The sequence below is a fragment of the Argopecten irradians genome, chromosome 3 (assembly GCF_041381155.1).
Source record: "Argopecten irradians isolate NY chromosome 3, Ai_NY, whole genome shotgun sequence".
NCBI classification, from domain to species: Eukaryota; Metazoa; Mollusca; class Bivalvia; order Pectinida; family Pectinidae; genus Argopecten; species Argopecten irradians.
In genome coordinates, this window is record NC_091136.1 from 56,441,926 (window position 1) to 56,464,792 (window position 22,867).

The 22,867-nt window shown below is 36.1% G+C and overlaps 1 protein-coding gene across 1 annotated transcript; it reads right to left on the reverse strand.

Annotated features, from left to right (window-relative positions):
- Nucleotides 1-2,038: 2,038 nt before the first annotated feature.
- Nucleotides 2,039-19,060, reverse strand: LOC138319168 (zinc finger CCCH domain-containing protein 13-like). Its single transcript, XM_069262111.1, has 7 exons — nucleotides 18,959-19,060; nucleotides 12,368-13,046; nucleotides 10,446-10,516; nucleotides 10,233-10,316; nucleotides 9,968-10,105; nucleotides 9,596-9,694; nucleotides 2,039-7,165 (listed from the first exon to the last, which is right to left on the reverse strand). The coding sequence occupies exons 2-7, from the start codon at nucleotides 13,038-13,040 to the stop codon at nucleotides 5,693-5,695; spliced, it is 2,538 nt and encodes an 845-aa protein (XP_069118212.1). The 5' UTR covers nucleotides 13,041-13,046; nucleotides 18,959-19,060; the 3' UTR covers nucleotides 2,039-5,692.
- Between the last annotated feature and the right edge of the window lie 3,807 nt (nucleotides 19,061-22,867).

A 22,867-nucleotide genomic window follows, 5' to 3' on the forward strand; every position in this document is an offset into this window, starting at 1 on the left:
AGCGATAACAAACTTTGAATATAAAAATCCAAGATGGCTGCCTGGCAGCAATTTTGTTGACCGATCGGTCCTAAATCAAAATATGCACAACTAGGGCCCTAGGGGAACCTACATATGAATTTTGAGACAGATCCCTTCAGTACTTTCTGAGAAATAGCGATAACAAACTTAGAATAACAAAATCCAAGATGGCTGCCTGGCGGCCATCTTGTTAACCGATCTGTCCCAAAATGCAATATGCACAACAAGGTCCCTAGGGGAACCTACATATGAAATTTGAGACAGATCCCTTCAGTACTATCTGAGAAATAGCCATAACAAACTTTAACTATCGAAATCCAAGATGGCGGCCTGGCGGCCATCTTGTTCACCGATTGGTCTAAAAATGCAATATGCACAACAAGGGCCCTAGGGGAACCTACATATTAAATTTGAGAAAGATCCCTTCAGCACTTTTTGAGAAATGGGGATATCAAACCTTAACTATCATCTTGTTTTTCCGATCAGCCGCAAAATCTGTATGGCACTACTAGGGACCAAGGGTACCCTCCATGTGAAGTTTGAACAAAATCCCTTCAGTAGTTCTCAAGAAATATCGATAACAAACTTCAACTGCCAAAATCAAAGATGGCTGCCTGGCGGCCATCTTGTTTTTCCGATCAGCCTCAAAATCTGTATGGCACAACTAGGGACCAAGGGTAACCTCCATGTGAAGTTTGAACAAAATCCCTTCTGTAGTTCTCAAGAAATATCGATAACAAACTTCAACTGCCAAAATCAAAGATGGCTGCCTGGCAGCCATCTTGTTATTCCGGTCAGCCTCAAAATCTGTATGGCACAACTAGGGACCAAGGGTAACCTCCATGTGAAGTTTGAACAAAATCCCTTCAGTAGTTCTCAAGAAATATCGATAACAAACTTCAACTGCCAAAATCAAAGATGGCTGCCTGGCGGCCATCTTGTTTTTCCGATCAGCCTCAAAATCTGTATGGCACAACTAGGGACCAAGGGTAACCTCCATGTGAAGACGACGGACGACGGACCACGGATGCAGGGCGATTTAAATAGCCCACCATCTGATGATGGTGGGCTAAAAAAGAATAAGATTTTCATCATATTTTCTTATTAAAGGTTAAATAATTACATTACTGTTACTAGATGAAATATATTTAAGACTTGCTTTTTAAAGATAGTCAATTAAGGGTAAATCTGGTAAATAATGGTTTCTTAAAATGAAATAAAAGGGTGATAATGTATAAAATCACTTTCTTATTAATTAAAACATAGTTGTGATGTCATCTATTGTTGTTTCTGTATTTTAACACCGGAGTATGGGACCATTACCTGTAACTGTCCTATATGTTACCTATTAGTGTCTTATATGAGACTCTAATATAAGACAGTCACTTATAAGACAGTAAAAGGTAACTTATGGGAGAGTTACACAATACTGGCGAGTATATGTATTCGGGCATAACCCTATAATTATGTTAACACGCAATCTGCCGGAATATTCCATAATTTTCAAATCCAAATTACGAATAAAATCCTACACAATGAATGTGAAGAGAATTTAATCCTCTATTGATGCAATTGGAAATCACTTTTATATGCGATCATTTTAGCAAGACGCTTTCAAACAAAAATCTAGTTTTATATGTCATTTCTTAACCATATCGGACATTGGACAGAAATGTCCTTTTAGAAATAAAAACCACTAAAGTCACCTTATTATATTGCTTAAGTTAAGAAGTAATATCCATCCATCAATGTCGGTGGACATGGTGAAAGTGAATATACAGATAGTTGTCCAACCCAAAAGTATGTTTCATGCATTCCGTTCATGAATGCTATTCATCACATATAACACAGGCAAAGGTAATTCTATGTTGCAATTGCCTATATTGGATTTGTCATGGTTGAATGTACATTAGTAGAGTTACCTGAGCTCATAGACAAAGGCAAAAACTGGCTTATATTAAAGGATATATTATAATAAGTAAGTGGTTTCAACAGACAGATATAAAAAAAACCACAATGTCTTTTGTAATCTATTGTTTATTTCCATTATTTTTTAACGTCATAGACTCCATAAACAAAGGTATTAAATCCTACTGTATAACCTACACATACTATCAAAGTATAAGGCACGCTTAGCATCAAATGATGTAACCAACATAATACATATACAAAGTCTCAAATTGAGTAAACAATATATTAACTAGAACTTATCAATCCTGTATCAAATAGGGTAAAATGTTTATTGTGAACCTGAGAAGGGGAACTCCAACAATCCAAGTAACATTTGATGCAATGATACAAAATAATGACGATTAAATGAGTCTCAATACTAATGATTACTCTTAGAAATGGTACAGATAAATGCATAAATCGTGTTATGATGGCACATTCCTGGTCAAATTGCAAACGTATTAATTGAACTGAACACAGCTATAGCAATATTAGGTATGATAATTGACACTTGAAATATCGAATGGAAATGACGCCCTATTAAAAATTTTAATAATATGATATAAATTGACTGGCACGTTTAAAGTTTAATCTCAATCATTTTTGTTCGCCATATAAAGATTTGTTAAAATAAGCATTAATAATAAGAACTAGTTTTAAAACATCATTATCGACGAATTTTCACTGTCATTTCGTAATTTACACATTACATAGAGATTCATAATTTATTTTTAATATTGTTGCATATTATGAATAACTACTACAGACAGAGGGGACATGAGAAGCATTTATACATTTCGTTGGCCATTTAATGTCTTACGAGTTATACTAAACTAAATCATATTATAGTATGATTAAATTACGATGTTTAAATAAATGAAATTGCGTTTCAAGCATTTTTTCCAGTTTGATTACATAAAAAGAAGCATTGTAAATAGATAGGCTCATACATGCCCTTAAAAGGTCCTTGCTGCCATAACGGATTATTGTTGTACATTACTCTGATCTGATACGATTATGTCCTTTTACACATCTTCTGGTTATTTTTACCTACAAATTCTGTGGAATATACCTATCACTATCTTCAGAATTCGTTGACGTAACAAATAACGCATGTGGGTCAAGCATAAACACGCCAATATATAAATAAGCTTACTAAAAAGAAACTATGTGCATCTAAAGCTGTTTCGAGTCCTTATGTTAAACACCTACACAAATTTGATGCAGATATTTTATCCCTCAGAATAAAAAAAAATACAGAGGAATCATCATACAATCAGTGGATTGATAACAATTCGTTATCTTAACAAAAGCACCTCTAAATAAAAAAAAACATATCACTTCATTCTTCCTATGCAGGAAAAGCTACAGAGGAAAACAGCTTTGCATTTATAACCGAATTCATTAAAGCAGGTGAAAGCAAAATATAAAGGATTGAATTCAAGACAACTTAACAATACACTAAATACGAAATAACATGCAAGCTTATTTTAGCAATCTACAAGAAACAGATTTCTTATCTAATTAAGATATCTTTGGACAAATTCATTATTGCATGACTATGTCCGAACACTATAAGTATAGCCCTAAGCGGAAAAGTCGCTCAAAGGAAGCAGACAAACATGTTTCAAGGAGGTAGGTAACAGTTTTAGCTGTTTATCTATGAGTTTTGTGTTCATTGGCTCTGCTACATAGTGACAATTAACATTAATATAAATTTTTGGTGCTGTTCTTGCTGCAAATTTTGCTGACTATCTTCGGTACAAGTTTCATTAAGAATATGACCAAAACGAGGATCGCAAATTCACTCAGCAATTTAATTTGATAGGATAATTTGCTTAGTAAAAATAATATGTTTTAAGTAATTAATAGTATCCGTTTCCAATGAAGTTTCCTCACATTTATATTGTTTCCTTTTTTGTCCATGTAACAGTGAACCATTTTTACGTTATCTAGTATTTGAAAGAATGTGTAAATACCTGTTTAAAAATATGTGGATTTAACATGTTGAGTTCTAACAAAAACGATATGCTTAATGAAAAACACATTCAGAGTACTAGCTGGATATACATTTACATAAATAATATATTAATTTAAATAAATTTAACTTCAATTCATTGAGCTGGATATAGATCTACATAAACAAGAGATTCCAGAGGGATCTTGGCGCCAACCAAAGAATGATCTATGTCAGACAATGGAAAGAGGGATCTTTTCCCTGCTTTTCAAACATACTACATATACAATTTGAGACAGCTATCGCTTCAGTATTTTCCGAGAAACAGCAGTTACTACCTTCAACAATCAAATCTAAGCTGACGGCCAGTTGGCCATCTTGTTGAACGATCATTCCCAAAAGGCACAATGCACACAACTAGGGCCCAGGGGGAACTTGCATATGAAATTTGAGACATCCCCTCAGTACTTTCTGAGAAATAGCGGTAACAAACTTGTACTATCAAAATCCAAGATGGCTATCTTGTAGATCGATCAGTCCAAATATGTAATATGCACAACTAGGGCCCTAGGGGAACATACATGTGAAATTTGAAAAGGACCCTTCAGTACAATCAGAGAAAACGTGGTAACAAATTTTAATTATCTAAATCCAAGATGGGCATCTTGTTGACTGATCAGTCCTAAAATGCATTATGCATAACTAGAGCCTAATTATATATAAGGAGAATCTACGTATGAAATTTGAGAGAGATCCCTTCAATACCTTCTGAGAAATAGTGGTAACAAACTGCATTTATTAAAATCCAAGATGGCGGCCATCTTGTTGACCGATCAGTTCCAAAATGTAATATGCACAACTAGGGCCCTAGGAGAATCTACACGTGAATGATGATGGTGGGCTAAAAATATTTAAGTTTTAATATATTTAACTTCAATTCATTAAGATAATTTCTTATTTTCAGCTATTTAATAATGAATACCATAAACCATCACATACGTATATACCTGTATGTAATGTACTGAAAACTAGGGCGGAAAATAGTATTGCATGTTTTACATTTACGAATCCTCATATAACATTAATGTTCTTAGATGACTGCCACAGTTCTAAAATTCTTCAAATCGTTAATCAAAGAAATATCCCTGGGTAATCTTAAACGTGAAGTAAAACCATTAGGCTCCAGTCAATGATGCACTGGTAAAGAAAATGCCGAAGCAGTACAGGAATTAAAACTGCGAGTTCCTCAAGTTAACGTTCCTGAAAACTGCCTTCAACACTACAAGACAGACGTCAATCTAGATACACACGTTGACCTACACCATTACTAATGACTTCACTTCAATGTAAACAAATTTTACTGCAAAAGGCAAATGGATCAAACATCAGGAAAAGTCTATTTTAGCCATATCCAAAAAATCATTAAAGTTATACCTTTCAGCTTTCAGAAAACCACTTAAGTTGGAAACTCACAACATGATCATGACCTGCTGGCAAAGAGGGCAACAGCCATAAACAGATATTAGAATTTCATTTCATAGAATTAATATAATGCGAAATAAATATAGCTTTGAACATAGCAATACTCTTGAAATTAATGACAGGTTATTAAAGAATTATCCACATTCAAATATAATTTGTAATAACATAAGAAATCAAAGAACCCAGTATAGTGTTAAAATAGATGAAGGACAGCTGTCCTTGTTGCATCAATATTGAAGGTGAGGCATGTACCCTGTGCATTTGACAACACTTAGCACCGTTTCATTGATATGATCCCCTATCATACTGGCCACGTGGATCTGGGTTGTTGCGGACATCTTGCTGCCTGAAGTCTGGTGGGTACCACGAATCTCTGACATTTGGTCCTCCATACTCTCTTGTGTCTCTATCCGATGATTCCATATGGTCCCTCTTTATAGGTGGACCACGGTCTCTAGGGTCCCTACCTGGACCAAGGGAACCTTGACCTTGGTCTCTAGGGTCCCTACCTGGACCATGGTCTCTAGGGTCCCTACCTGGACCTTGGTCTCTAGGGTCCCTACCTGGACCATGGTCTCTAGGGTCCCTACCTGGACCTTGGTCTCTAGGGTCCCTACCTGGACCATGGTCTCTAGGGTCCCTACCTGGACCATGGTCTCTAGGGTCCCTGCCTGGAGCTTGGTCTCTAGGGTCCCTACTTGGACCTTGGTCTCTAGGGTCTCTGATTGGATAGGGACCATGGTTACGTGTTTCTCTTGTGTCTCTAGCATGGTCTCTTCTATCTCTACCACTAGGTCCAGACTTATCTCTCCTGTTCTTGTAGTCTCTGTGCTCCTGATTTGCTACTCTTGTATCGTGACTACAGTTTGACTCTCTTGTAAGACTAGATTCTCGTGACTGTGTTGAAGGATCTCTGCTTTCCCTGGTCCCACTACCATCACGTCGATCTTGCAAATTGTGTGTCCTTTCCCTCTGATCTCTGTTCACCACTCTCTCATTTAAATCCCTTGTATATCGTGGGTCTGTGTATTTATTGGGTTGAGATCCCCTTGATCCATGCGAGTCACGTGAATCATCTAAGTTTCTAGATTCTGTGTAATTCTGTCTCTCCTGCTTATTTTGTTTAGGTTCTGGGTATATTTTGTGAGGTCCTTGTGGTGGAATCCTTTCAGAATTTGGATGAATAGCAGCCTGATTTGCAAGAAACATATGTGGAGATTGCTGATGAGAACGTTCATTATAATGTTGATATGGGGGGAGAGGTCGATCATGGAGTTGTGTAGGTGGGGGTGGAGGAGGGGGTGGCTGATACTGCTGGGGGCGGGGTACAGCTTGTGCATGGACTGTATGTGTCGTTCCTGGATAGGGTATTGTATCGAATCCCTCCTGGGGACTATGGTAAGTTGGGAACTGTTTAGGGGAGCTGCTGACTGCTCTATCAAAGCCTGTCGGTATAAAAGGTGGGGCTGACTGAGGTGGGGTGAAGTTAGGTGAAGGTAACACTTGTATGTGAGATGGAGGGGGAGGGGTGGAGGAGTGAGCGGATACAGGGGACCTAATAGGTGGGGGTGGTTTAGACTGGGATACTGGTAATGAGGAGGGGGCTTTAGGAGGCTGTCTATGGCTTGGGGGTAGTGGAGGAGCATTCACTGTCTGTCTCGTGGGCAGATTTTCATACACATGCATATGAGTGGAAGGTGTGTCTTGATCTGACGGCCTATCGGGCCCCACATCCCCTAGTTTTCTCCACACCACCTGAAAATATACACAAAATTAATTTTTATCAATTATCATTGATACACTTTAAATGTATCATTTCAAGAAGAATGTTTTCTTATTGGTAAAAATAACAATAGGAAATTTGCAGAAAAACTCAAAATGGTGACCCATATAAAACCATACTGTACATTCTGTAGATCATCATATATAGAAAGCTTTTTCGTAAATAAACTTGTAAGATAAATTAATGGGTATGTATTTCTTGATTAAGAGGCCCAGTGGGCCTGTATCTCTCACCTCGTTTGCAATGCCAAGTAATGATCTGAATACAGGGTCATTGTTCCTTTTCTGAAGGAATTTGAATATTTACCACTAATTTCCGTATTTGGCCCCATGCAATCTACTCCAGGGAGTCAAAATTTATACAAATTCTGTTCCCCTTCCCCAGAGAATGTTTCTGGCCAAATTTGATTACAATCCATGTAGAACTCTATGATAAGAAGCAATTTAAACGATTTACCTCTATAACTCTTATTGGGCCCCGCCCCTTCTGCCCCGGGGGGTTAGAGCCAAAATTTATACAAACTCCCTTCCCCTTACTCAGAGGATGCTTCTGGTCAAAGGAGGGGTATCACTTTCGAGCGTTTTATGGCCACTCACTAATAACCAAAATATTTTGCATGAAGATACATTAGGATCAGCTGCATATTGTATGCTATTTAGAATATCCAATTTTTTCTGGGCTCATGGTAATTTCAGAGGTCAAAGGATAAAAATTCACATTTTCATTATTTAAGTTCTAATTGATTAATTATTAAAATAGAAATAATACTTTTGCAGTTTTTGCCTGGACATCTTGGGCTTGTGAAGTTCAATTCAGAAAACTGTAGGTCACAGTGACCTAGTTAAGTTTTTTTCTATTTTAGTATTAAAAACTTTTTATTTTTGCTGAAAATAAAGATTTTTCAACGATTTGATAGTTCGAGATTGATGTTTAGTACTGCATGTAGATCTTGACATGACCTGCTTCAGATAATTTCATCCTAGGGTCACACTGGTCACATAAATTAGGGCATTTTCAATTAATGCTATCATCTTTCCACTAAGCATCCGCTGTTTTTACATGTTTAAATCAGCTTTTTATATTAATTAAATTTGTTTATGAGCTTATTTCGCGCAACGCCTTCACTTCAGGTATGATGTTAGAATTGTGCCTGCTGCCCAACTGCATAATTGTAAAAGGCGACTAAATTTAGAATCTTAATTTTGTGGTAACTGATATAAAAATACTTTGAATTTTTCAACCATTTCAAAGCTTTAAGAGTAATTTTTTGCACTTGATTTGTATTTTGTCACGATCTACTTCCGATAACTACATCCTAGGGTCACATTTGCTGGGTCACTTGTATAAATTAGGTCACATTCAATAAATGGTATTGCCTGTCAACTAAGTATGCTCTGATTTTTCAAGGTTAAAAGCAAGTGACTAAGCTATTTAAGAGAAATTATACAACACCTATATTGCATGTATGATGTTAAAATTGTACCTGCTGCCTCACAGAATGATCGAAATAAGGCGACTAAATCTGGGATCTTAATTCTAGTGGTAACCTGGATAAAATATATTTGTTTTTTGTCTAAAAACAGCACATAGAGGTTTCTTTCATGTCATTACAAGCCAGTTATTTTCAAGATAACCCTCTCTTAGTATGGTGAACGCTAGATGTTAAATACATGATACCGTTTGCTTCAGCCACTAGATAAATGTTCCTATTTAGTTGCCTTTTACGATAATGCAATGGGGCAGCAGGCACAATTCTAACATCATACTTGCAATGTAGGTGTTACTTAAGATTCTCTTATAAAACAACTTAAATAGCTTAAACACTTGTATTAAACATGGATAACCCATAAGATACATGGTTGATAGACGATACATTTCATTAAATAAGACCTAATCCATCTCCATTACCCACCTCATGTGAACCTAAGATGCAATCATCTTAAGCATATCATGACCAAATACACATAAACCTCTAAACATCATTTCAAAAAAAGCTATGAAATTGGTTAAAAAATTGAAGTTTTTTCATCCAAGTAACCACAAATTAAGATTCCAAATTTAGTCACCTTTTACAAACATGTAGTGGGGCAGCTTGCACAATGCTGACATCCTACCTTTAGTGCAGGTGGCAATTGAGCTAAAAATTAATTGCTGCAAAAACAACTTTCATATGTCGCAAAATAAAATGGATGTGAAAAAGTTGTTTGAAATAGAAACACTGAAAATAAGATGGTTTACAGACTATAAGATAACCAGATGGACGAATGACTCGAGAAATAGTGGTAACAAAGGGAGAGTATAAATAACATATCAATCTAATAGTCTGTCTAAGATTGTGGTTTTCTGGTATCAAAGGTTAGGTTTCATAATATTCTAAACAATTCTGAAGTGTTTATTCTTACATTACACATTTCCCTGACAATAGCTTTTTCAGAGTCTCCTAGGTTTTCCTCGCCTACATCAGTCTGGGGTCTCTCCAACTGTTCATGTACCTCCAACACCTTGAAACAGAGCACACCATTCTTAGGGTGATAAACCGCAATAAATATCTCAATGCATTTCAATGATGATAGTTTGTATACTGCATATAGTGTATATATATGAAATGTATCCTAATTGACTTGTAGTGAAATGTTAGGATCAAGAAAACCTACGAACAGAATCAGAGTTTTATTAGAGTTAAAGTGGATTTAAAGGAAAATATATATAAAAAAAAAATTCTTTTTTTTTATGTAAATTTAAAGGTAAAGATCTGATGTAGAATTTCACTTTACCTTCATAGCTCTGACAACTGCTTCAGGTTTAGTTGGGCTCTCTGATAACCTTGACCCTTTGACTTGCTGAACGTTATTATTGTATCCATCAAATAAGTTACCAACTGGTGCAATTCTCTGCTTGGACGGACTTGGACTCTGGGGAAAGGAGATTTACATTACGTAATGCACAAGCAATAACCAAATATATTGGTTTGTGAAACTCACTAGAATATGAAGGAAAGACTTAGTATAAGAAAACTTCCAATATTATCGGACATGTTACCTGACTAGGCCTGTGATCTTTAGATGCTGATGGAGATGCTTTATCTGTAGCTCTGTACCCATCACCACCATTCCTCTCAGCCCTCTATTACAGAAAAATAAAGTTCGCTATATACCAAAAATAATATTCAGTTCCTTCAATGATTTAATAGATATTTGCTTTTCTAGTCCATTTTAACAAAGATTGAAGTAAATTATTGTTAGGATCACAAACCTGTGCTAGCTGTGTCTTTTCCTCTTCCAATACTTTAACCTTTTCTTCTAGTTGCTGTACATAGTTATGACCTAAAACCAGCCAGTATATGATATTTTAGGGTAAACATTAAAGAGAGAGAACAAATCAAAAGATTAACAAGAGGCCTATGGGCCTTAACGGTCCGAGTTTGGATAAAGAATGAAACAAAGACATATAAACACTACATAAATGCCCATGAGGCTCTTGAAATCAGTCAATGATTATATCAATTTGACCTTTTGATCTCTAAAGAATATTTGATTCCATTACATCTGTTACATTTCCTATAAACTGAGCAAATGATACATGTACTCATAAATGTGTTTACCCTCTATAAACTAAAGCAAATTTGACCCCCATCCCCAGGGGAAAATCTGAGACCCCAGGGCCACAAATATTGTAGAGGGCCTTGAGACCTTTTAATATATGAAGATTATAAATGTATTTTCCCTCTATAAACAGTAGTAAATTTGACCCCCTCCCCAGGGGAAAATCTGAGACCCCAGGGCCACAAATATTGTAGAGGGCCTTGAGACCTTTTAATATATGAAGATTATAAATGTATTTTCCCTCTATAAACTGTAGTAAATTTGACCCCCTCCCCAGGGGAAAATCTGAGACTCCAGGGCCATGAAATTCACAATTTTTGTAGAGGGCCTTGCGACCTTTCAATCTATGAAGAGTATTTAATTTTACCACATCTGCGAGTGGAGAACAAAATTTTTGAAATTTTAGTCAAATTAACTCCTTTCTGCCCCTCCCACAGCCCCCTGGGGGGCATATAATTCACAATTTTGATTGGCCTTATGCCTTAAAAGGTTTGTGCAAAATTTCATTAAATTTGCTTCAGCTGTTTTGGAGAAGAAGTCGAACATGTAAATTATTTACGGACTCGAAGCATGATGAAGGACAATTCAATAGGCTATTGAGAATAGGTCACTTGAGACTAATACATACTGTAGTTACAGGCACATGATCAAATTCAAATTTATATGGTCAACTATATGAAAATACATCTCAAACTTGAACTTTAAAACAAATGTACAGATTAAAGATTAAAGTAAGTGTTGCAAGCAACACATATGTCCCATGCCGTCAATTACATTTTCTAATCTATAGCAAGCTATTATATTTGCTCTGTTATGCTATCATTGTATGAAGTTTGAACAAATTCTATTGATGTGTTCTCAAGTTATCGTCCGGAAACTGAAATTTTTTAAACAATCTATTTTTAGTAACAATGGCCTTTGTAGTTGACCTTTTGACCCCAAATTCAATCCCCAACTGAACTTATTCATATGCTACCATTGTGTGAAGTTTGATCGAAATCCATTGATGTTTTCTCAAGATATCACCTGTTAAACTAATATTTTGTGAAACAATCTATTTTTAGCAGCAGTGACCTTTGTAGTTGGCCTTTTGACCCAAAATTCATTCCCAAGATGTGTCACCTTCTATGCTATGAAGTTTAAACAAGTTCTCAAGTTATTGTCCAGAAACAATTTTTTTTAAACAATCTATTCTTAGTATCAGTGACCTTTGTAGTAAACCTTTTGACCACATATTCATTCCCGAGTTGTAATTTCCCATATGCTACCTTTGTGTGAAGTTTGATCAAAATCCGTCAATTCATTCTCAAGTTATCATTTGGAAACCAAATTCGGACAGACAGACAGACAGACAGATGGGCACAAACAATATAGTCCCCTACAGTTTCACCGACAGGGGACTAATAAAACTGGTTTATTCCTTATCAATCTCTTTTGTCTTAAAAATGTAACTTGTAAAACTTTAAATTATCTATGTACACCACACAGTGTGTTGCAGCCAGAATTTTCCGTACATTGTCACATGATGTTCAAAATAAAATCTGACATCAATTAAGAAACCAAATCATTTACCATTAGGGGTGTCGTTTGTGCCAAGCCCCTGAGAGGTGATGGCCATTTCGTCAGTCCCTGCTGTGGTACTATTACTGCTGCCGTCCCCATCATCTCGTATGTGTGACGGCCCCAGTCTCTCCTGGTCAAGGTACAGACATAACTCTTTCAAGTCAGCATTATCAGAGATTAATTCCTCCTGCTTCGTTTCTAAGTCTTTCAGTTTTTCTTGGTATGCTGCAACTTCACTTCGCATAACACTTGCCGTATATCGGCCAAACCTTTGCCATTCACGTGCCAGTTTACGTCCACGCTGTCTGTCATCATCCAGAAAGCAGCATAAATCGCGTAGTTCTTGATTATCATCTTGCAGTTTTTGATTGATATCTTTGAGTCCTCTAATTTCCAATCCATTTATCTGAATTCTTCTGTTAACGTCCTTTATAATGCTGCTGTGTTCAGCTATTGTTGACCTTATTTCAGACTCTATATGTCGCACAATTTTAACGAGCTCCTCAACACCTCGATGTCGTAGTTCATCATCACTAGCTTTAGCAAGGGATATAACAGAAGGGCTGGCGGACAAAGTCTTGTAAGGTAGTGATACAGGAGAGAATGATCCAGATGTGTTCATGGGTACCGGGGTCCCCCTCGCACTCCCCGACACAGATGAGGGTAGAGAGGAGGTACTCATCTTATTCTGAATTTGAAGAAATGTATATACAGTATTTAACCCAATAAGCGCCCAGGGCGCTTAAACATTGAAGCAAATCAGGGGGCGTTTAATGGAAATAAATTTGGACTTGCCTTTAGTAAAAAGTAAGCCATAAATCAATTTTCAAAAGAAATCAGTTATAAAAAATCAATAAAGTTTTGATATTTTCAGTCTGCATTTAATTTAAAGTAAATGAAATTGAAGTCTGAAAAAGGAGAGGGGCGCTTATAGGGATATGGGCGCTTATTAGGTCTAATATGGTAATAATTATTTAAGTAATAACAGTATACACATACCGTATATTTGTATATATGATAAACTTTTGTGATAGTTATTTACTTATTAGCATGATCACCTAAGCATGCTGCATCTAATAATTTCCCTGCATCTAATAATTTCTTAAGTTAAAGAATGACTTGAGACTAACATACAGCTACATGCTCTACATATAAGTCATATTTGATATATTAGTGAAGCTTAGCTAGGTTGCTACCATTCCTGGTCAGACACTTGACATGATTGTATCATTTACAACAGAAATTTGATGTTCTTCATTGTGTTTAAACTGGAAACAGGCTCTACAGCGTGTCATATAAAATATCACTACTGTATATAAATAGGTATAGATCTACTACAAAGAAACGTCAGCAAAATGTTGTCAGGTGGAATCATGCAGTGCTTTTCCAAGTATCTCTGGAATAGTGTATTTCAAAGACTGACTTTAAAAAAAACCCAGAACCCAGATTTGTCAAGTTTGAAAAGAAATTGATTAACATCTAAGCATTCTATTAAATCATACACCATCATGTGGCAATAGACTATAGTCATATACCACATCTTACAGACTATAGAATCAGACAATCACATCCATTCCCTTAGTGACACATAGCTGCCACCATTACCAAGGACAAACCGGTATTCAAACATTCATTTTTCCCTCACACAATTAAACAATGGAACATCCTTCTAATGGCTACAGTCCAAAGCACTACACCTGAGGTCTTCAAGTCACATATCCAAAAAGTAGGACTTGAAAACCTAAACCCCACTCTCAACATTGATGGATTTATGTTACCCCTAAGATGAAGAAAAACACAAATTTTGAGAAATGTTCTATGCAGACCTGATCATCTTTGCCAATATAAATTAAATACTGTTTAATTCTCTTATAATAGTGTACAAGAACAGTAATACGAGATTCAGAAAACATTAGTCCTCAAGAGAATCAATTGGTTATCAACAGGAATTTTATGAAGTTATTGGAGTCAAAATGAAACCAACACAATTAGGGTATTCGATCCCAGCTTAAAGGCCATTACTGTCGTTTCAGCCTAACTGTTGACAAAATAAATGATGCAATACCTCGGTATGTTGAGCGACAGATATTATTAATTGGTCAAGTGGTTCTGTCAATTGTCTGAAGGGGCGGAGTTTACAAAGCCTCCCTGACGTCAGACGATAGAACGAGTGGGCAGTGTGGAAGATCTATGCTAACGAGGTACTGACGGACAGTAAACTTCATTGTGAAATACTTGATCTTCATTATAAAGGATCATCTTTTCATGATAAGTTAAAACAAGAGATCCCAGAGGGATCTTGGCACCCCATCAAAGAATGATCTATGTCTGACAATGGAAAGAGGGATCTTTTTTCTGCTTTTCAAACTTTTGCAAACATACTACATATAAAATTTGAGACAGATCACTTCAGTACTTTTTGAGAAATAGCAGTAACAAACTTCAACTATCAAAATCCAAGATGGCTCCTTGGCGGCCATCTTGTTGATCGTTCGGTCCCAAATCGAGTTATGCACAACTAGGGCCCTAGGGGAACCTATATATGAAATTTGAGACAGATTCATTTAATACTTTCTGAGAAATAGCGATAACAAACTTTGACTATCAAAATCCAAGATGGCTCCTTGGCGGCCATCTTGTTGATCGATCGGTCCAAAATCGCATTATGCACAGCTAGGGCCCTAGGGGAACCTACATATGAAATTTGAGAAAGATCCCTTCAGTACTTTGTGAAAAATAGCGATAACAATCTTTAACTATCAAAATCCAAGATGGCTGCCTTGCGGCCATTTTGTTGACCGATCGATCCAAAATCGCATTATGCACAGCTAGGGCCCTAGAGGAACCTACATATGAAATTTGAGAAAGATCCCTTCAGTACTTTCTGAGAAATAAAGATAACAAACTGTAAGTATCAAAATCCAAGATGGCTGCCTTGCGGCCATCTTGTTAACCGATTGGTCCAAAAATGCAATATGCACAACTAAGGCCCTAGGGGAACCTACATACGAAATTTGAGAAAGATCCCTTCAGTACTTTCTGAGAAATAGCGATAACAAACTTTAAGTATCAAAATCCAAGATGGCTGCCTGGCGGCCATCTTGTTGACCGATTGGTCCCAAAATGCAATATGCACAACTAGGGCCCTAGGGGAACCTACATATGAAATGTGAGACAGATCCCTTCAGTACTTTCTGAGAAATAGCGATAACAAGAATTGTTAACGGATGGACGGACGGAAGGACGGACCACGGACCACGGACAAAAAGTGATTTGAATAGCACACCATCTGATGATGGTGGGCTAAAAAAAACTGGTGTGACGAGAGTAGGTTGTCACAAGGTTATGAAGAATGTGACTGCAGGGAGACATTTGACCCGATCACCTGTTCATCGGAATCCAAGTAAAATTACCAACGTCTTACAGTTTACCCGTTTATTGGCGCAAACTGTTCTATCGACCAGAAGAGACTCATAAATTAGCGATGGTACGAAATGTTATTCAGTCCATCCCAGCTGAAACATGGACAGCAGCTCATGAAAACTGTGTGACCGCATTTATTGCCAGAGCTATGGACTTGGACATCATTCCACAACAACTGCACTTCATTGAAGAAGCGTCCGTTTTAAAAACTGCAGGTAATAGAAAGTATGGACACACCCTGCAGTTCTATGAATAAGGTAATACCTGATGAGTTCAGGATAGATCTATCACACGTGGGTCACACATCACACATATCACTATTCCAACAATGTTAGAGGTTTAGCCCGACGAGACACTTTTGATCATTACGTCGTGTCTAACCTCTAACAATCGAGGCAGGATTCACACGGCGCAAAAATAGGCTCAATATAAATTCAAAATTTCAAGTTTTTTTTACACTAACCTTTCACATCCTGAAAGAATTATCCCAAATCATGTTAAATCCAAAACGTCACTATTGCACTTTTATACTGAATTTAGACATTTCTTTACCCCCACCACTATTTGTAAGTCTACCCGGTCGCCATTTTTACTCGGTAGTAACAAATTACGGAATGGTGACGGAAAGTAAAAATATCATTATCTATAAAATATCTTGCAGTATTTCGACTAAAATGCATTAATTTATTTAAATAATTCCAGAATTTATCAGAACTGATAAAAACTACTTGTTTCTGTGCATATAAACAACCTTGGTTACCACTGTTAATATAATCTGACTCTCCACTTGATTCACCAAGCTATGACTTAATAAACCGTAAGTGAAGAAAATTTGAATAGGATTTAACCTAGATTAACAGCGCTAAACCTGATTGCTATGGGTCAGCTCTAAAATGTGTGATTATTTCGTGGAGTTATATTATGTCATACCTATTCTTATTGCAGGATGTGTTCATGGATAACTACTGATTCATGCTATATACATGTTTTTTGACATTTTGTTAAGTTTTTTACTTCGTAATTAAGCGTCAAACTTACGCCCAAGTTCGAGGGCGGAAGTTGCGAAGACTCATATAGGCGTCGGTAAATAGATCTCGGTATCGCCAATCAGAAGTTTCTCAATATCGAGATCTAATATTATTGGATTAACATATCACATGATATAAGCCACGCCCATCAACCAATCAACTTGCATCTAGCATTATATTGTAACCTAATATGTAAATGGTATTGCGCAAGTTGCGCGGCGAGTACGTCACTGTCACCGTCAACGGTTAGGCCGTCACAACAGTAATACTTATGCTTAGTTCTTAAGCTGGAAAAGCATAGGAATATATTTTACAAAAACGACAAATCATTTCGAAATTTCTGTCATTCATGTTCAATAGAAATATATTCCTAAACCCTCAAATAAAGTTAAGTCGGTCTTGTTTAAACCATGTGAAGGTATGCGAATAAACGCGGAAAGGTATAATAATTATAACCACAAAACCCTGTAACGTCATGTTACCCAAATTGGCACGCTACCCAAAATGGCACACTTTTTGATAATATTGCTTCCGTTTTAATTCACTTTGGAAATTTTCTTTCAGCTGTTGCTATAATTATTCCCTGATCATCATGAAATACTTTAATGGTGATATTTCCACATGACCATAGCTATGAGGGATTTTGTTCAGCTATAAACTTGAGAAAATACCTAAAATCAAGTGTTACTGTAAATATTGCCCCGTGCGATGACTCTAGTTTTCCACTTTTCGCTCAATAGTCTGTTCTAAAAAGTATGGAAATGGTATAAACTATGTCTAGAACACAAATTTAATCAATTTAGTTGTCAGTTACTTGGTAGTTTCATAGTTCAGAGCTGTTTTATCCTCAGTAAATGTTGATTTTCTAGTATGGAGATTTTTCATCTGCGATAATGTGCGCATGCGAAATGAAACAAAGGTGCGCTCGAATAGCACTTATACATCCAAGAGTTACTTCCCTTATGCCATTTATATGTTTATTTAACAGTAAAACACACACAAAGCTTAAAAGGGCAAAATATGCTTAAATATTGTCGTAAAAATTATGTAAGACAGGTAAGTGATAACCATAAAGGTGAAATTTTACCTGCGTAATTACTTCATTGATTTTGACGTCAATCATCCAAATAATACATATGGAGAAAAGTGTTCAATGGCATTAATTATTGATTTTTGTATTGTAGTTTCAATACAAGTCAAATCGTATTTGAAATATTCCGATATTTTTTCTATGCTCACTGTTTTTACCTGGGTGTGCCAATCTGGGTACCCGCACCTGGTTGATAGCAGGTGCGTTCCAGACTAGGGCTGTGTATCGGAAGGTCTAAAACGATATGATACGTATTGACAATACACTGAAACAATACACGATACGTATTGACAATAAACTGGACCTCTTTTTTCAAATTCAGTTGACCATTGTGTTTTGAATATTGTGACGATAAAAGACAATTTTGATAAAACATTCTATAACTTGGCAAAAACCTACCAAACATTTGATTTGGTTCACCATCTGTGTTGATTTATTTCTGTCAATTAGTATTCTTAGCTATGAAAAGACATTTCTTATCAATCTAGGTGACACAGATGCTTTAAACACTTCCTTTTGATTGAAATGTTCTTACTTGAATGATGTTTAAGAATAACTTTTGTTTTGAATTTTCTCTTTCTATAATAAAAACAGTAGGTTGAGTTGTTAAAAGGATACAGCGATATACAGCATTTTTGGGTATCGATATTTGATACGCTTCTGAAATCGATACGTATCGGTATATCGATATATTGATCCAGCCCTATTCCAGACCTGTATCCAAGGATGCTATTTATGGAAACACATGCAGAAAGAATTCCAAACATAGACCAACAGACAGATGATAGGCTCTATTTGTAAGATTGATACAAAAATTGGAATTATATTGCAATCAGAAAAATAGATGCTTAAAAATAAGAAAAATGTGTGCCAAACTGTGAAACAGGTGGGACAAGTCATAATGATATGAATTCTCTGTCAGTTCGATTAGGAAACACCCTGTCATATCTCTACAGTGTTCAACTTTTGTTTTCCAAACATATCGACTATGTAAATTGAATATATATAGCATCATTTTCAGAAATATTTGCTGGTATTCATTTTGCAATAAATATTTACCTGTCCTCAATACACAATAATGGCGGATTTTAATTTCCGGTCTCACACAGAGGGGTTTCCCCGCTAGGTGGCGCTTTAAAGAAATCAAAACACACATTCAGATCATATTTATGCGTACTGTACAGTAGAGTTTATATATTTGGGCTTATGTTAGGACTTATCCGAAGAGTTCATAGATCATTTTACACATTTTAGATATTTAAGGAAAAAAACTAATACAATATACAGTATATTGTATTTACTGTCGCTCTTAAACTGTTTCGACCCAAATTTCATTTCGCCTCTACTTTTTCGTCCCAATCAGTCGCCACGGTATGGTAATGACACCGGAACTAGGTACCCCTGAAGCTAGAGTGAGAACCGTAGCTATTATCTGCATTTTGAGAGGTTTTTGAATACTGACGTTTGGTACCCACGATTCCGAATATATCAGCCTCACAATGATATATAGATGGTTTTCGAGAAGTGTCGCCAAAACAAAAAAACAAAAAACAAAACTTGCCATTTGTAAACATGCCACCACACCAAGGGAGGTACCGACGTAAATAGCCTGTCTTTCGAACAGATGCTGGAAAAGAATTTTCCATCGCCTATAAATACATGTTTTAGTACTAAATTACTATATTATGATATATAAGGGTAGATTCACAAGAAAAATACTTCTCAGTCCCATCTATTTATGTAAAATCTGGGTGGTGTACGGCTCATAGCTGATATTTTATTTGGCGGGTGTACATGTACGGCTCATGTTGACCTCAATATCGGTAATTATCATAAAGATAATAAATGAGGTGTAAAATTGTATAGATAATGTTTGTCTGTTGAATATACATATCTTTTTCAGTCAGATGACATATTACGTCAGCGAATATAGAACAAATTTCCCGACAATATACGTACATCTATATATAGATACGTCGCCATCTGGATAGTAAAAGATAGGAATGTTGAGAAAATGGAAAAGTTTTGGTTTAAAGATATTTTATTGTCAATTCAAAAGACAAAAAAACAAAAAATCAGGCAAAAGTTATTACAACTTTGAAAAGCCTTCTCGTAACATACAATGACGAAACAGGAGACAATAGACATTGACAAAATTAAAAACATTAAATACAAAATTTACATTTTTATAAAACCAAAATCTTTTGCTGGACTTTATAAATTGATGCACGTGGCTGAAAATACTTTGGTTTATATGATCAGAATAAAGCTAGCTGCCGCATAGTGAAATTTTCAAATGTATATCAACATTCAAGTTTCTTAAGTTATAAAATAATTTTGCCATTCAAATAATTATTACATTGGAAGAAAAAAAATGAGAGACACACAGATACAATTTAGGCTGTTTGTGAGGTTTGCACGAAACAAGTTTAACATCCAGTAGACAGAGCTGAAGCTTTTAATGATAATCTCCAACTCCACTGACATCACCAATGATTCTTTAGAGACTGACTTACCTCCCTTGAGACATCTAAATTTTAATATGTATGGTATAAATCCATATTTCCAAGCGTATTACAGCGTCTTCAATATCGATATTTACAAACAGATAGTTTATATTAGATGGTAGACACCGAAAACTGTCACTCTAACTTATGCGAGTAACTTTGAACTCTAGTGCAAAATGGGGTGACCATGTCGAAGCTATATACTCTTCATTTATGAAGAAAATAAATGCTATGAGAAAATTGAAATTTATATTTAGAAGATGATCTCTTGAGAATTTACTTGACTTTTATTTTACCAATCTTTGAGTATGCTTGTGAATTGTGGGATGGTTGTACTATTTTAGAAGCTGAAAATTAGAAAAAGGTCAACGTGAAGCTGCAAGAATTGTCACAGGTCTTCGATCTTATGCTAGTGTTCATGCCTTACAATTTGAAACTGGTTTAGAAACTTTATCGGATAAAAGAAAACTTTTGTATAAGATACATAACGATCAAACTCCAAAATATCTTTCTATGGGCAATTGCCCCCCCCGTTCCCCATGTACCCCCCCCGTTCCCCATGTACATTTGAAAGAAAAAGCGCCCTCCTACACATTTTTCGTACTTCATTTTAGAAAATATTCCGCTGCGCGCCGCATTTTCCTAAAACGTTCAAGCATGTAATGTTCAAACCTTTAATAATGAAAATTCAATACACACGAACTGGACTTAAAATGTCCATCAAGGGATTATACTATTTCAAAAAATGTCTTTTAAAAGATTTATTTGTTTATATGTCTTAGTAAGACAATTAATTCATTATTATTTTGAGTTAATGTGCCGATGGTGTGAATCCGGTATGTTCAGACCGAGCAGGGTTGCATAATGGTATGACGACATTTACAATTATCATTTCTAGATAAATGCAGGTAACTTTAAATCGAAAAATCACCGTGTTGAGAACGCTATAAATTCATCAAAATACATCGTAAAACTCATCTCAGCCATTCTAAATCGTAATATTTTTCCCGAGGAAGACCCACGGACCCAATAAACAACTAAATCTCGCGTCTTTGGTGCTCCCAAAATCATCAAAATACATTCTAAAACTCAACTCAGTCATTCTAAATTGTAATATTGTTTGTCGGGGGATACCCCCGGACCCCCAAGCATCCAAAATCTCGAGACCTCGGCGCTCGCGCGCTAACTTAGCGTATCCATTAATTTCCTTTTAGCGACGCCAAGTTTTGTCTATAGATGTGTACAAGGATTATATGTAATGATATATGAAAAAAGTATATGATGTACCTCTGTATCTCGCGGATGGGGGGGGGGGTGGTTTACAAAATATTGAGGACCCCCCCCCCTCCCCCCATTACATTTCATCTTCCTATGCCACTGTCATATGTTTTGAATTTCGATACTATGTTATAAATACATGTAATTCGATTCACGATTGTTATTCTTAGTGCATTGCCAAGTGGAAACAGTTCAACGCTTAAAATGAGCGAAATTATTGTGGGGGACATTCATGTTAAGCAATACTTTGTGAACCAAGCATTTTCTAAGCATGCATTATTTAACATGATGGATAAACGTCAAACGAGACGTGCCATGATTCTTTTATGAATCTGTCTCCATACGAACCGGTTTCGATTGAACGGAATGCCTGGTTCAATTTGTCGGAACGTCAGGTTCGTACTAAAAACAGGAATGTTCCTCAAAATACGTAGAACATGCTGCTTTTTACAATTCTTGGGACTATCAAAATTAAACTAGCTTGGTCTGTTTCACAAAACTAACAAAATAACACGCGCATATGATATAAATATTGTTGACATGGAAATCCCTTTTAAATGAAGAAAGATATTTTATGAACTAATATCCACTGTCGTTCGTACAGCTATATACCAGTCAGTGTGTTTGCCTGCGTAATTAGAAAATATAGTTATTACTGTCACATTCTACGAAAAAGAGTCACCTGTCCAAATAAAATTTTAATTTTCAAAACGCGGGTCGTCTTATGTTTCCCGCGGTCGTCCTAAAAACCACGCGGTAGTTGACTATCACTGCACCAGACGGCGAAATGACTCCACTGTTATCATATGATTGGTGTAACTTCATCTTAGGTCATCGGTTATATTTTTGATGTTATTACAGTTTTAAAGAAACTCTAATATTGACGATCGATTATCTGTCCTCTAACATCGATCGATTATCGATTATTGGTAAAAATGTGTGCTAAATATAATTGAAGTTTCAACTAACAGCAGACTTCCCAAACTTCAAATACCGTAACGTATATCAAGGATTTATAAGTGAGACTTATCCTTCTCATATACGTCCTTGCGTATATCAAACAAGAGATCCCAGAGGGATCTTGGCGATCTAGGACCCACCAGAGTGCCCTAAGATCATTTTTAGGGCACTCTAATGGGTCCATAATTATATAAACTGTAACTAATTCACATATCCCTGTGGT